Below are 15,431 nucleotides of genomic sequence, written 5' to 3' on the forward strand. Positions count from 1 at the left end.
TGCTTCCTTTGATTCTTCAGAGATGGGTCAGTGCTTCTTATTGTCAGTTTTGCCTTGCTCATGACAGATCTTTATTGCCTGGATTGCATGGCGTCAGTCAAACAGTAAATAGTTCTATAGATGCTGGGGATGCTTCAAAATTACTAAATTGCGTTTGACTGACATGGTTAACCCCTCGCTATCTGCTCCTTACTGGTGTTAATAGTGTCTGTATGTTGAGGGAGGTAAAAGTCCATGTCAGTGAGCGTCCCAGGACCACAGCCTCCTCTCAGAGGAATGTTTCATAAGCATCATTCCTGCTGCACAACAAACACACTATCACCCACTGACTTGTTATTTAATGCAATGAGAATGCGTACAATCAGCATTCACAACGACTCTGCAGTACACACAAGTATTTATCACCTCTGGCACTGATCAGCATCGATGACAACACCAAACCTAGGTGAACGCTGTAATTTCAGCACCTTAACTGGCGAGATGCAATGACATGCCATCACAAATTACTGTCTATCTCCTCCAAAGAGATATATAAAGAGAAGAAACCACTTCAAAGTTTTCAAAGATTTCTGTTCCCACTGCTTTCTACTGTTTACCTGTTCTCTGGTCCTTTCATGACAACACATGGACACACCAACAAAACAAGCTCCCGCCACACACGCACAAGCTGACAGAAAGGCAGACTGGTCTGCTACAGCGCTGTGTTCACAGGCAATGGTAATACAGTATATTGGCTATATTTAGCAGGTTTACCCATGTTTGAGAAACCCATTCACATGTGCTAATAATTGTGGGAAAGGGGTAATAGAGTTTGTGTCAAGGAAGAAAGAGGTCAACCGCAATCTTTCATGCCTGCCTCAAGGCCCTAAAGGTGCACAGGTCCCGGAGAGACTGCAGATTCTCTGCAACGATTCTGATATACTGCAGTCTGCCTTTGTCTTTGTCTTTGGCAGTGGCAGCCATGTACCAGATGGTGATAGGCGAGGTGAGAATGCATTTGATGATGGCACTATAGAAGTACACTATCATTGTCTTTGGCACGTTGAACTTTTTTAGCTGCTGCAAGATGTACATCCTCTGCTGTGCTTTTTTTATGTGGAAGCTGATGTTCAGCACCTGTAGAAATACTCATCTCCACCAGTGATGAGTGTAGTTAAGATGGTGTCATCCACGAACCTCAGGAGCTTGACAGACTGATGGCTGGAGGAGCAGGTGTTGTTGTGCATGTGCAAGAGCCGTTAGGGGAACTAGCGCTAATGGTCCAAGAGTCCGAGATTTATCTCTCAAGCTTCTGGTATGTGGCATGTCTCCAGTCAGGTGTCTCAGATGTAGTTATAGGAGATCAGAGTGTATAACTGGACATACCAGTCATCTGACTTGGGAAACTGAGATCTGGCATCTTTCTGTTACTGTAACCTAGTCTGATTAGTTGCCTAAACATAACTAAATCTTGTATATTTCAGAACAGAACATGTCTTAAAAGAAGCTAATACCTGGATAACAACTATCAGGCTGCACATTTTTGGAGACTTGACTGACTCTGGTGACTTTGTTTTCTGGTAATGAGTAACCCAGATACACTATTTTGATACGACTAAAGTGCTTTCCTCAATTCAGTTTGGGTTTGAGGGTTGAGTCCCAAAACTGAAGTACAGTAACTTGTGATTTGGTCCTTTGGTCCAAATGACAACAGCCTCTACATATTCTAAAATATTTCATACAAACATGCTAGAAGTTAGATGGATAAAATAGTGTCCCCTCTTGGAAAGTATCACTTCCAAATTAACTCCTCTTTGGAGGGAAGGTTGCCTTCTCAATTCCAACATATCTTCAAGAGGAAATAAATTAAATTCAACAAAGTTGAGGCAAAGATACCTCATTGCAAGCTGCACCAATGATACAAAATGGTCTTCACCTGCTGTCTCTAAAGTGGGTGGTTGTCTCTCTCCTACATACCGAAACCTCATTTGGAAGTGTAGTAAGGGACTAAGGGAACGGTCATAATCGGTTCTGTCATTGACTTTGCCGCGAGTCTCCTAAAGGAGCGAGGCAGTGATGAAACCCATGTGACACTGATACAGGAAATTAATCTAAAGTGGACTGCCTCAGTTTATCAAGGGTCTCTGGTTTAAGACCTCTTTATTATGATATTTTTTTGCTCAACCTGATGGTGGAGCTTGATTATCTAACCACTGTCAGCTGTGTGAAAATGTGTATGTGACTGTGTGACTTGTTCAACCTAATGGTGTGGCATGATCATCAAATCACTATCAGCTGTGTGACTAAGGTGTGGGGCCTACAGATCAGTATGCTTGTGTCTCAGTATGACTGTTGATTCTGAAGAAGGCCCGAGAGCCGAAACATAATCCAAATTAAAGAAATGCAGAGGCCAGAGAGTGCAACACCTGGTTTCTATAATCAAGTCTAGTACCAGTGAGCAGCACCTCATCATAACCCTTAGTGTGCGTTATTTCTTTATTTAAAACCAGAATATATGCACACCAGCTGACTGAAGTTTGAGGACGAGAGAACAAGAGTGTGTGTCTCTGTGTACGTGCGTGTGTGTGTGTGTGTGTGTGTGTGTGTGTGTGTGTGTGTGCATCAGCCCTCTCACTGGTTCGAGCTGCAGTCTGATTTGTGCTTGTTTGGATCTGACAGGAAAACACAGCAGAGGGAAATGAGGCCTCTCGTTTCTTAATTATTTAAATCAAACAATTAACTACGGCTGTCCTGGGAAAAGCTCTTTTATCCGCTCATCCACAACAACAACAACAGCTACCATCCTGGGTGGAGTCTGGAGGAGGACAGATCACATGGAAAACATCAACCAATAGAGGAAAACACAGAGTCATTTTTTTGTAGTTTTTAATTATTAAAACAACTATTTTAGATGGTACAGGTGCTGTGCAGCATGCAGGCTGCTGAAAAAGAGCCAGCAAAAATAATAAAATTACACCATCCAATTGTTTTGGTGTGTTTCTGGTTAAAAATATTGGAATTTTATGCAGTGACACTTACAGCATTATTAAAATATTTTATATAAAGTTGAATCCACTCTTTCTTAAATGTTGAGGGAATTTTTTAAACTAAAAATGAACTTTAAACTTTAAAAGGAAGACTATAAAGGCCATTTTATATGAACATGATGTGTTACTGTGAAACAATGAAATTAAATATAACAGTAACTAGCTTTTACCTCCCTATTGGTATATTTAGAAATACTGTTGCTTATTATTATAGCTTATTTTTTTGTTCTGTATAATTTGCATCCCATCACTTGGTCTCAGGAAAACTTGATACACTGTTCACATTGATTACACGGTCAATTATATATAATTTATAGGCTTCAACTGGAGAGTCGATCCACAATTAAACTTTGATGAAGCCATGTACTACATTCTTTGTTATAGACCAACATGCCAGCCACCGTCTGTGCAAAAAATATCTGTAAATATTGACAAATGCACAATGCAGAATTCAATTTTGTTTTTCTTCCTCTGAGCTTAAATGTATGGGAATTATACATCTACAAACAGGTGAAACACATTTGGCAAGATCCAAATTATATGATTAAATATATCACACTTGATTATTTAAATCTTAATTAAACAGAAATTAGTTAAACTTATAGAATGCATATCAAATTTGATTTTTTTAATCGTATGTTGCAGGGAAACAACTTATGAAACATTTCACCTGCAACTTATTATAATTATTATGTATTATTAATTTCATGAATATCATTTTTTTCTTTTGCTTTTAAATTTTGTGCCTTGGTGTCACTGCTGTCTCTGTCAGGTTTGTTAATGTATTTATATAGTTAATTATTTCTCCATTGTTATATTAGTTGATGTCTGTGAAGGTTTACACTGTTAAAAATATCTGAGAGACCTGCAGGCCTATACTTTCTGATGCACTTGTAGATTTGGGTTCTCTTTATGAAGGTTTTTCAAGGTGCCAATATTTAATCTTTATATCTCAATGGAAGAAAACGCTTTAGTTCTTTTTTTTTTCCGGAAATCCAATGAATCGGGGTTTCTGTGCGGAATTATTGTCCAAATCACTGGAACAGCCCTATTATCTTCAGGAGGAAACCCGAAACTCTTGAACTGAAAAGTCACTCATATAATCCCCCAAGAGGAAAACTAACGCCACCTGTGACAAAAATATATACAGACTGATTAATTGTTGATCACTTTGCTGGCGACCCGCTGCTGGCTCCTCCTTCAGCTCCGCGCAGGGACCCGTAGCTTTAAAGGCCTGTATTGGGTTGCTCCGAGGGGGATCAGGGCCCGAGCTGCTGTTGTACGACAGAGAAAAGCAGCTTCTTAACAAACACACGCAAAAATCAATAGTATCATAACAGCCGATATTTATTATTCATTAATAACGAGTTTATGGGCCGAAACCACCTGCTGAGCTGAGGAGAAAGGGAAAGAAAAATACTGATATAAATAAAACACACTGTATGCGCATAGGCTACTATATATATATATATATATATATATATATATATATATATATATATATATATATATATAACTTCAAGATAAAACTTTGAATGTTTGAATAATAACCATTTTATGTACATGATATCAGGTTGTCTCTCTCTGCGACAACACTGTAAAAAATAATGCTGTGCAGATCAACCAAAATCCATGCACATATATAGGCTATAGCTTTTATTTTGCAGGTAAATCGTGTATGTTTCAGGATTTGTACACTGCACTATTCAATCAAGTTATTCTGCTCTTTGGGATGTTTTAGTTTCACAAGTGTCACATAGAACATATTGAGTGGCACAAAAAGCACACAATAAATAAAATGTATTACAGTCATTACTGAACTGATTTGCAATGTAAAATGGGCTATTAATTGTTCTCTTGAGCGCTTATTGAGCAGCTGAGCTTTAAATGTGTGAGTCTATCATCTGACAAAAAACTATGCCAGATATTAAGCTAATAGATCATTAATGAATAAAATTGACACTTTGAATTTGAAGCTGATGGACAATCTATCCAACTGGATTAATGTGTTGACAGTGCATTACCTCAGTTGGTCAGGTAGAGTTCAGAAAGGTTTCTGTAAGGTGTATCAGAAGTTCAGAAATTAATCCAGACAAAGTATTCTCAGTGGTTGGCAACAACCAAAAAATGAGATGTCAAGTTTTCTTTTTCTAATTTGGGAGTTGAGTGTTTACATTCTCATATTTACACATCCTGGTATTTTAATTAGTACTTTAACTGATTGCAGCATGTTTAAACTAATTATCTTTGAATATGACAACACTTTCAGGCCATAAAAAATTAAGACATCAATATGTTGCTTCCAGATATGTTTTCAAGAAGGCTTTGAAACACAATTCCGTATTGGGAAATTCAATTTGAAGTATAACTGAATAGTTAACCCCATGGATAAATAAGAGAAATTCTTTTGGGGGAAACTTGTTGGGGTGTGTCGGGGGTGCCCATGTCGTCAGTATGTCTAAAATATTAGCTAAGGCCCTGTGTATGTTTTTTATATATATATACTTTGTAAGATTGGGACAATCTTTCGTTTTGTTCAACCCTCAAATATTTTCTGTCTATACACCATGTTGCAATTGGCTCAGGGGGTTTTAGATTCGTGCCATACTTCACTTTATAAGTACAGATACCTGGGTTAGATCTATCTATTTTTTGTTTATAAGAGTTTATTTTCTTGCTTTACAAGTTTTCTAACTTTGAAAACCAGTGGCTCTTTATCGGCTCCGCCCTCAGAGGTTTTCTGCCTCAGAGAAACGTTTGTTCGACCTAAAAGCATCAGATACGAGGCCTGCCTGCGTATTCCTTCATATGATAGAGCTGTGGAGTCTTCGTACCCGGCAAAATTGATCAATATTAGAGTCACTCAAGTATCAAATCCTATTCATCACCGCTGGGAAGCAGCTTTCAGACGGACCTCCTTCACCTCCAGGCTTCTCCTGTTTCAGAGCAGCAGCTGCTCTCCTCTCTGCACAAACACACCGAGTGTATCCAGGAGACTGACACACAGACGGGCTGCTGCTCGCAGCTCATGTTGCAGAGTCCATTAAAGCTATCTTTGAGAAAAAAAGATTATTAACACCTCTATCAGCAAACACTGGCCTAATCTGCGGTGTGAGGTTATAAAAACCTGATCAGAGGTATCGATGTGCACACAATAAAAAAAAAGAAAGTTTAAAATGTAAAAAATTGATTTTTAGACCCCCAAACATACCTTTTTTTTCATTTTCATTTCCCAAAGAAAGGCTGTGAGAGCAAGAAGTAAAACGTGCACGGTTTATTTCAGCTTCTGTCGCTTACACAGACACATTTAAAGCACACTTTCACAAATGAAATATGATTTTTTTTTCCTCCAAAATAAATTAAGTTCAAATAAATAAGGGCAATATAAAGAAAATAAAACAAAAGGTTTTCTCAGAAGTATTGAAAAAATATGTATAAATAAGGCCGACTATTTCCCTTCATCGGAATATCTACAAAGTGCGCTCCATAAAGGTGTCAGTAATAGTAATAATAATAATAATAATAATAATAATAATAATAATAATAATAATAATAATAATAATAAATGATGAATTTTCATGATAACACAAAAGGGGATTCAAATAATAATAATAATAATTTGATTGTCAAAGCATCCTTGCAGTGAACTTGAACATACAACAGGTTTACACATCAGTGAGTTCTCTAGGCCTAATTCACCATAAAACCGGTGTTAGAGGAAGAAAAAGAAAAAAACACATTAAAAAACAAACAAAAAATGAACCTACTAGTCTTTTTTAGCGTGTGTGTGTTTTTAAATCACCATGAACGTGCCAACACTTGCGTAATGAGGTAGCCACACAGCTATACCGTGTGAATGTGTGTATTCGTGCGTGTGTTCGTGTGTGTGTGTGTGTGCCTCTCTTCTTATTGCAATGCATTCACTTTGGGGGAGGTTATTTTCATCTTTTTGGAGCCATAAACGCGCAGAAAACACCCCTCTCTCCCTCACGAGTCAACCATGCAATGGGTTACAGTAGTTATTGTGCCTCATAAATCAGCCACAGACCGACATGATCACTCCGATCTGTTCCCCAAAAAATTGAATTCCCTACAGAAACAAACAGCTGGGAGAAAAGACAGCGAAATTCAATAGCCTACATTTCAATGAGATTTTTCCACACACGGAGGTGCAACATATTCACAAATATGTACAATGATAAATATAAAAAAGCTATTCCGACTAAGGAGGATAATATCAATTATTCCTCCAGTCCCTTCATTATTATGCTTATTTTTTGTACAATAATTGCCATATGAATGAATGGGACGGAGCATTGTTTCCCCTCGTGGTGATCACTTTCTCGGCCTGTTCTGTGGAGAAGCATAAAGATTTGAGAGTCTCGAGTTTTTGGACAGGGTCTCAGTCTTTCTCCCAGTCCTGGTGCTCCGTCTCCACTGTCAGAATAAAAAAAAAAGGTACACCGTTGAATCCGGTTGTTTTTGAAGCTGCATGAGACTGAACTTCCCCCAAAAAATTACAGCAGTTCCTGGTTATACTGAGTGGAGATAAATCGTCAGGTGTCAGACATCCAGACCTCTAAAATATAGCTAAAACACTCCAGAGACGCACCGGTATTTCTCTGCACTGGCTTCAAAAGCAAACCGTTGTTGCCTGTGTTGAATACTTTCTGTGTTTCCACAGCTGGGATTCTGGCACTGGTGCAACAACAGGGCTGTGGATTGTGCTCCTTTGCATGATGGGCAACACTGTAATAATTCTTAAAGACATTTAGTTCATTATTAAGGTGATTTTTCTTCAATGAATTCGGCCAATGAGGTGAAACAGAATCAGTTTCATTTCAGGAAAAAAAAACGACCAGACAAGAGTTAACCGTTTGAAACCAAATAAAAAAACAGAGAAAAGGCGATGAGCAAAGAAAGAAGATATGACTCAAAAACAAGCAAGATTCTGCTAAAAAGGTAAACGAAAATTACTAGAAAATTCGTTTAAATCAAACAAACAAGGGATTGTCCTGGGAAAAAAAATGCAAAAAAATTATCATAATTCTGTGACTTTATTTTAAATACCTAGGCCTAATTATGATAATTATAAATATTGTTTTTCCTTAGTCGCCCCCCCCCCTTTTTTTTTCTCTTGACATTTTTTCCATAGCATTTTTCCCTTTTCCCCTAAATGTTGTCCCTTATAGCATTTTAAAAATAATTTTCTAAATCTATTAATTTCTTGCAATTTGTGGAACATTTCTTAGCAAGTTGCTCATTGCCTTATTACCCATGTTTATGCAAGAAATCCCACCAATGTGCTCGAGGTTCAACGGTTTAAATACTTGTGAAAGGCGTCTGAAAGCAGCTCAACAAAAGTGATGTCGCTCCAGTTTTTAAACGGTTAAATGGCTTGTTAAATTGGATATATTCTTTAAGTGCTTAAACAGGTACAGCCCCAGTCACAACAGGCACAACGGTGTACCTTGTTTTTCTGACAGTGTGCACCAGCAGCTTGTCTCTGATTTGTCTTTGTGTAAACGGGGGCAGAGACCCGCAGGTTCCCCCCGCTGGTCTTAGTGCGTCGCAGAAAACTTCATTCGTTTCTGCTTTTGCCTCTGATTGCAAAACCAAACGCGGACCACGTTCTTTTTCAGGTCCAGTTTCTCGGCGATTGCCGCGATCTTCTCCGACGAGGGCCTCGGCTGCACGGCGAAATAAGCCTCCAGGGAGCGCTTTTCTGGGGCCGCGATTGACGTTCGTTTCCTCTTTTTGTCGCCCCCGTTGAAGATCTCCGGCTTGGACATCTTCTCCCTCTGCGCCCGCTCCGCCTCCTCCAACCAGGCCTCAAGGATCGGCTTAAGGGCCACCATGTTGTTGTGCGACAGCGTCAGGGACTCGAACCTGCAGATGGTGCTCTGGCTCAGACACCCCACTCCTGGGATCTTAAGGTTGGCTAGAGCCGAGCCCACGTCCGCCTGGGTCACCCCGAGTTTGATCCGCCTTTGTTTGAACCTCTCGGCGAACGACTCCAGCTCCCGGGGATCCGGCTCCGAGTCTATGCCGCCGGCCCCCAGGGAACTGTGGGGGAGCGCGTGCGGGTGCATGTTCATGGACTGTTGATGATGGTGGTGCTGCATGTGGTTGATGGCCGACATGTGGGCGGCGTGGGCGGTGTGCGAGGCCGTGGAGCAGACGTCCGAGGCCGGCATGCCTCCCAGGGAGATGCCCGGTGTGAGGTGGTCCAGCAGGTCACCCTCCAGGCCCTGTGCCGGTTGATGGTGCGCCGGGTGGTGGTGGGAGGTGAGCACCGATGGGTGGTGCAGGTGCGCGGAGGAGGAGGTCGGGGTGCAGGTCATGCTGGTCATGGTGGTCATGGTGTGGTAGGTCGCGTCCGGTTTGAACGGGTGGCTCTTTTGGGCCACAATGTCCACAGCGGCCAGAGCCTCGGCTCTCTGCAGCAAAGTCTCATCAAAGCCGGCGAAGATGTTGCCCTGAAGCTGCGAGGAGAGAGTCAGGCCCGTTAGAGGAGGAGGAAAAGCGAGAAAAACCAACACATCTTCTACAGTTACAATTTCTCCAGTGCGCTTTCATCATACATCTTTTTGCTACTTGTGTTATTTTATGTATAGATTTTTACATTGTTTTGTAAAGACATACATGTTCATATCTGGAGAAAATAGTGGAATCAAATAATACATTTTACATTTAAAATGTATTTCAAATTAATCTGTGTAAAGTGAGTTAGAAAGGGAAACACCAAAATCTTGTAAAAAGGTAAATTAAATTTAAAAAACGATTCATCATCAGTCAGGTGAAGTCATATTTTTAAAGTTAAATTACACATTTGTCTATTATTTTACATATTTTACAGGTGAACGCTTCACATTTCTACCAGCGAGATAAACGAGTCAAGCTTTCAAAATTGAAATGTTAAGCAGTGTAAGAAGCATGGAAGTTTGGGTCACAAAATGCAGAATTACGCACAAGGTTTTCACAATGTAGAAGGCTTTGTTCAGATTTAATGTACAGACAGCAATTTAAATTATTTTCAACTTTCACTAAACTTTGTCTCCTACTTCTCAGACAATGTAATCTAATGCATCTTGGACATCACTGAATCTGCCCAAAGCCCAGAAAGTGTGTCAGCGTGGATGGATATTCATCTAAAATTAATATTTACGATCTCCTGAATAATTTCTGCGGACAATGAAATGAGACGAGTTTGAATATGAATGGGACAATATGAGATAACACGCGCTTAGAGAATCCACCCTGCCTTTTTTCCTCTTCCTCCTTCATCTTTTATCTTCTTTCACTTTTTTAGCAGCATCGCTCACACTGGCCTGAAAGCTGGACTTGGCTTCTTGGTGCGTCTTTACGCACCGACTTCCTGCCCGAAGTAGCCAGATTGTCTTGACTTCTGTGTTTTCCTCTTTGTGCTGCTGGTGTGAACTGATCCACTCTGTCACATTCATGTCTCTGTTAAATTCTTTTTACAGTCAATTCTAAATTGTCTATAATAATTTTATTTAGTTACCCTTTTTTCAACTTCCCCACTGTGTCCATATAAGGTACTTTTCTTGTACTTTTCTCTACAAGATACGATTTTGTCTGATTTAAAAACGTTCAGTATAGTTTCATTCTCGTTACTGATATTATAGCTGAATCATTTAAAGACCACATCTAATCATTTAGGAGTTTGCCTCTATGGAAGTTATCAGATGGTCCAAACAAAAATGCAAATTTTGTTTGCAAATGACAGAAGCTACAGGATGTCAGTAGTGGAATGATTAGACTCACCGATGGTGTGGGCAGACAGGCCCTGCGTATGGCCTCCGAGCTGGAGTGCAGAGGAGTGTATTTGGGTTCGTGGAGGATGGGGTGCATACTGAAAGGTTGCTTGCTGTTCATCGACATCATGATTGCAGAAGTGAGGGAGGGTCGTTGTCCGTCTTCCTCGTTCGGCTCCGTGTTGGGAGATTTTTCTGAAAAGAAACGCCTCGGAGACAAAAACCTGCTGGTTGCAGACGCTTTGGTTGAAATTTCGCTCGTGATCGGGCGATTCGGTCAAGCTCGCTTATAAAAACAGAAACCGAGAAGGAGAAGTAACTCCTGCGCTCCTGCGGGTCTCCTGTCTCCCTTTCGCCTGTAAATGAGTTCTATAATAGAGATGCTCCTCGCCTCCAGCTCCTATATTGGACCACTGCCGCGCAGGCTCCTGCTCATTGGTGGATCCTCCCTCCCTCCCTCTGGACGCCACCACCAATCAGGTGGAGCTACCCAGACTGGACCCACGCCTCCAAGCGTGCCTGGCTCGCTGGAAAGGAGGAACGGGGAAGGATGCTCTGTGGATGCACTGTTAAAAATCTGCATTAAAATGACTGAAAATCAACACCTGAAGGAGAAACTGGCTCCTCTGACCAACAGGCAGCAGCCCCAAGAATCCTGGTAACAGAAAATTGATGTAAAAAAGAAAAAGAATCTGCATCATGTAGCATTAAAAATATATTTATATATATTTTTTAGTCTGGGTTTCAGTGTCCAATAATGATTCAAACGCTTAAATGACAATTTACCAAATATGAGGATTGAACAACAAAACATTTTGAGCCAAATTACCTGAAAGAAGTTTAATTTAAAAGTGTACTGAAGGCAGAGAAATTATGATTTTGGCCCTCAAAGAACATGAATTATTTAATGGCACATTTAAATGTATATTTGAGGCTGTCGTTTTTATTCTGCAGCCACTGGCACTCAGGATCAGATGCTGAAATATAAAGACATATTTTTAGAGTGTTGCAGAGATCCTTAAAAATGCAACAGGGAGCACAGACATTATTATTACAGCTGTATACTGTATTTTCTCGTTCATGGTGACGCTCAAACTGAAGCTCATCTGAGCGTCATTCCATGCAATACCTCATGCTGTAATGATGATTACAAACAGCAAATATGACTGGGAAAAGACAGAAATAGAGAGAGTGAGAAAGAGAGAGAGAGAGAGAGAGAGAGAGAGAGAGAGAGAGAGAGAGATTCAACTCAAATTATTAATTGATGGCAGACGCGCAGGAATTCCTCCGCCTGAACCCCATTCACTTTCTTGGCAATTAATACATTAATTAATCATGCTTCATTTACTTTGTGGCTGTAGTAAGGGCCCCCCTTCCCACACACACACACACACACACACACAAACACACACGCATTCGCGCGGACTTCTCTCAATTAAAGAATAAACAGGCCTGAACGGGAACTAAAGAGCACAAGCAGCAGACGATGAAATATTTACCATGAATAGCGCGGGGTCAGCGGGGCAGCAGCTTGTCAATCAAAAAGGGGATATCCGGCGGGCAGACACGCGCGCGATAAGACGGAATAATTATCCCAATAATCACCTAAAGGCGCTTCCCGAGGGGGGGAGGGGTCAGAGGGTGGACGGAGGGGTTGACGGGGTGGGGGTCTCCAGGTAATCCCTCTTTTTGTGTGATTATGCGGCTGTTGCTACATGGGCAATAATAATAATTCATAGAGAAAAATACAAAAATATTAAAATTAATTTTCGACTTCTGCTTAAACATTAATAAAGATCAGGGGAAAAACACAATCTTTTCCTAAAATGTTATGCACACTATATTTTTACATAACTCAATGTGCCACGATTAATTAACTTTAGGGAAAACAAAACATATGGATATCTATAAAGGTTCTGCTTACATAAATATTACAGTCTGTATAAACCATAGCACTGAGGGAAACCTGAATGTTAAGTCTACAAACCTCCCTTACACCTTCATGGAAATGGAAATAAAATCAGAAAGACTTAATCAAACAGTTTAAGCTGTCTTTAAGTAAGTAAACACTGGTGGCAAAGGTATAGGTTTCAGTGGTCACCTCCCCCTCAATATTTAAAACGTGCATTTGTCCCCTACAATAAAAATATTAAAGTAGCAGAGGTCTTTGACAAAATTAAGGACTTTCTCATCATTAACTGATGCAGAAAAGGCACAATTGGTGCATAAACAACCACCAGAATGCAGGAAATACATGTTTGATGCTCAACATTTTATGTCAGAGAAAATCCCTTGTTTCATATGTATTCCTCCCCACCAATGATGAAACAAAGCCTATGCTCTTGAGTGGTGATACAGTTGTCCAACACGGGTGTTATTTGACTGGGATTCATCCAATCTGTATTTTACGATAAGCCATGACATAACGGTTGAGGATGTGGCTCTTCATCAAGGTCAAGGTAGCTTTTATTGACTCCCAAAGTCAGGTGGATCAACTGTAGCTATCATGAAACACAAAACAGAAAACAGCTTCATAAGTCTGTAAGTAATTCCTTCAAGTAATTAAATGTGAGTATTTTTTAGTATTTTAAGCTTTCATTTTCAGCCTAAATGAAACACACAAGATATAAGATGTGTCTATGTTCTAAAATGTTCTAGTATCATAAACCATTGATGTTTTACTTCTTTTAAAAGTGCCAATGTATTGGGGGAAAAGGATCAAATCAGTATCATGTAATCTAACATTAAAAGCATGTTGACTCTTTAATGGTTTCCTGACAGTAGTAGCTGAGGGTGCATACGTCTGGACTGTGTTGGGTCCTGCCCTGGCTGTAACTCTGCCTCTTGGTCTGCTGTCCTGGTTGAAACTCCAGCCCTGGCTCACGGCCTTCCCTACAAAAAGAGCAGCAGTGTCAGTGTCAGTCAGCAGGAAACCTGAGCGAGGCCCATTGTCCTGCTCTAGTCACGGCCCTCTAGAGGGTCCCCAGCACCCGCTCATCAAATATACATCACCCGCCTCTGCTGGGACGCCGGCAGGCAGGACGCTCCTCTGGGAAGGCGACACTGGACAGACAACATACAGGGAGTCCATCTGGGGTGGGAGGGAGGAGAGAGAGAGAGAATAAAAAAGGTGGAGGATGGCAAAAGAGACGGAAGGGAGGAAGAAGAAAGAGGCAGTCAGGGAAAAGGAAGTTTAAACTTTAAGGTCATGGCTTATTTCCAAAGAAAGCCATTTGACAGTTTATTAAAATTCATCAGGCATTGGTTTTACTGTACAGCTGAGGAATCATTCTTTATTTTCTGTCCAACATCAGAAATATGACACAGAGGAAATATGATTCAGGGACTCTGAAATCCAGTGTCTCGTGAAGATATCGATATAAACACATTTGTTAATTTGGTTATTAATTATAAAGGTGTGATCAAAGGTGTGATCTTTTGGTAAACTTAAAATCATACATTTAGAGAAATTCTTATTTTTAGTGTAGCTGTCTGGATGTACATGCAGCTGGTCCTTTAAATGTCTTAGAAAAGTGTTGCTCCACCACCAGTCTGCAGAGCATCAATAGTCACTCTAAATCAGAAAATCTTGCAATTAAAATGCAAATTCATGTGCAATTTCTTTCACTACTCTTAAGCGTTGAGAGCATAAATAGCTAGAGATGCTAACCTCCAATAAGATGTATCGAACCATTGTTGAAGACAGTGGCATAATAGAAGGATGTATTTAACCGTAATTACTGAAACTTAATTTAAAAAGCACCAGTAAAATCTCAAACAATTAAAAACCAGGTGGAAAACATGATGGAAACCTGGTATTTATGTCTGGTTTATGAGTTTGAGTTCACCAGCGTTTCCAAAATCTCTCCTCGAGTACCACTTGTCATGCATGTTTAAGGTCACTCCCTGCTGCAACACAGCTGAATTCAATGATCAACTCGTTATCAAGCAGCCTCAGCCTTCATAACGAGCTGATCATTTGAATCAGCTGTGTTGGAACAGAGAGAGATCTGAAATATGCAGGACTAACGGTACTCAAAGGGAGGTTTTGGAAAGACTGGTCTAACACATGCTTTTATCTGCTGCCATTTTTCATTTGTCTCCTTGCTTTCAGACTTTCTGGTGTTTTTGCTCAGGTTTCTTTATATGCATGCTGAAAAAGTGCAGATAAACAGGTGGTTGTAACACTTAACACCACTTGGCATAGATTACATGTCTCTAAAGATTTTACTGGAGCAATGCATCTTCATACAAAAGTTCAGATCCATCCTGCTGGGTGACAAGGGCAACAGGCAAAGTAAGATATTCCAGAGATCCCTCTCTCCAACAACATTTTCCAGCTCCTCCTGGGGGATCCCGAGGCCTTTCCAGGTCCAAGATATACAATCCCTCCAGCATGTTCTGGGTCTAACGGGAAGTGCCCAGGAGGCATCCTGATCATATGCCCAAACCACCTCAACTGCCTCATTTTGACAAGAAAGAGTAGTGGATCCACTCCAGAGCTCCTCATCCTATCTCTAAGGCTGAGCCCAGCCACCTTACAGAGGTTCGTGTGATATCCTATAAAATGTTATATAGTTCATATGTTACCTTGCATAGCAGCGACCTTACAGGGTAGGTTAGGTTT

At 40.4% G+C, this 15,431-nt stretch overlaps 1 protein-coding gene across 1 annotated transcript; it reads right to left on the bottom strand.

The window, feature by feature from the left end:
* Window positions 1-7,872: 7,872 nt before the first annotated feature.
* Window positions 7,873-11,157, bottom strand: pou4f4 (POU class 4 homeobox 4). Its single transcript, XM_042499856.2, has 2 exons — window positions 10,815-11,157; window positions 7,873-9,511 (listed from the first exon to the last, which is right to left on the bottom strand). The coding sequence occupies exons 1-2, from the start codon at window positions 10,932-10,934 to the stop codon at window positions 8,588-8,590; spliced, it is 1,044 nt and encodes a 347-aa protein (XP_042355790.1). The 5' UTR covers window positions 10,935-11,157; the 3' UTR covers window positions 7,873-8,587.
* Between the last annotated feature and the right edge of the window lie 4,274 nt (window positions 11,158-15,431).

The sequence above is a fragment of the Plectropomus leopardus genome, chromosome 15 (assembly GCF_026936395.1).
Source record: "Plectropomus leopardus strain MGB_pleo_1.0 chromosome 15, ASM2693639v1, whole genome shotgun sequence".
In the NCBI taxonomy this organism is placed as follows: domain Eukaryota; kingdom Metazoa; phylum Chordata; class Actinopteri; order Perciformes; family Serranidae; genus Plectropomus; species Plectropomus leopardus.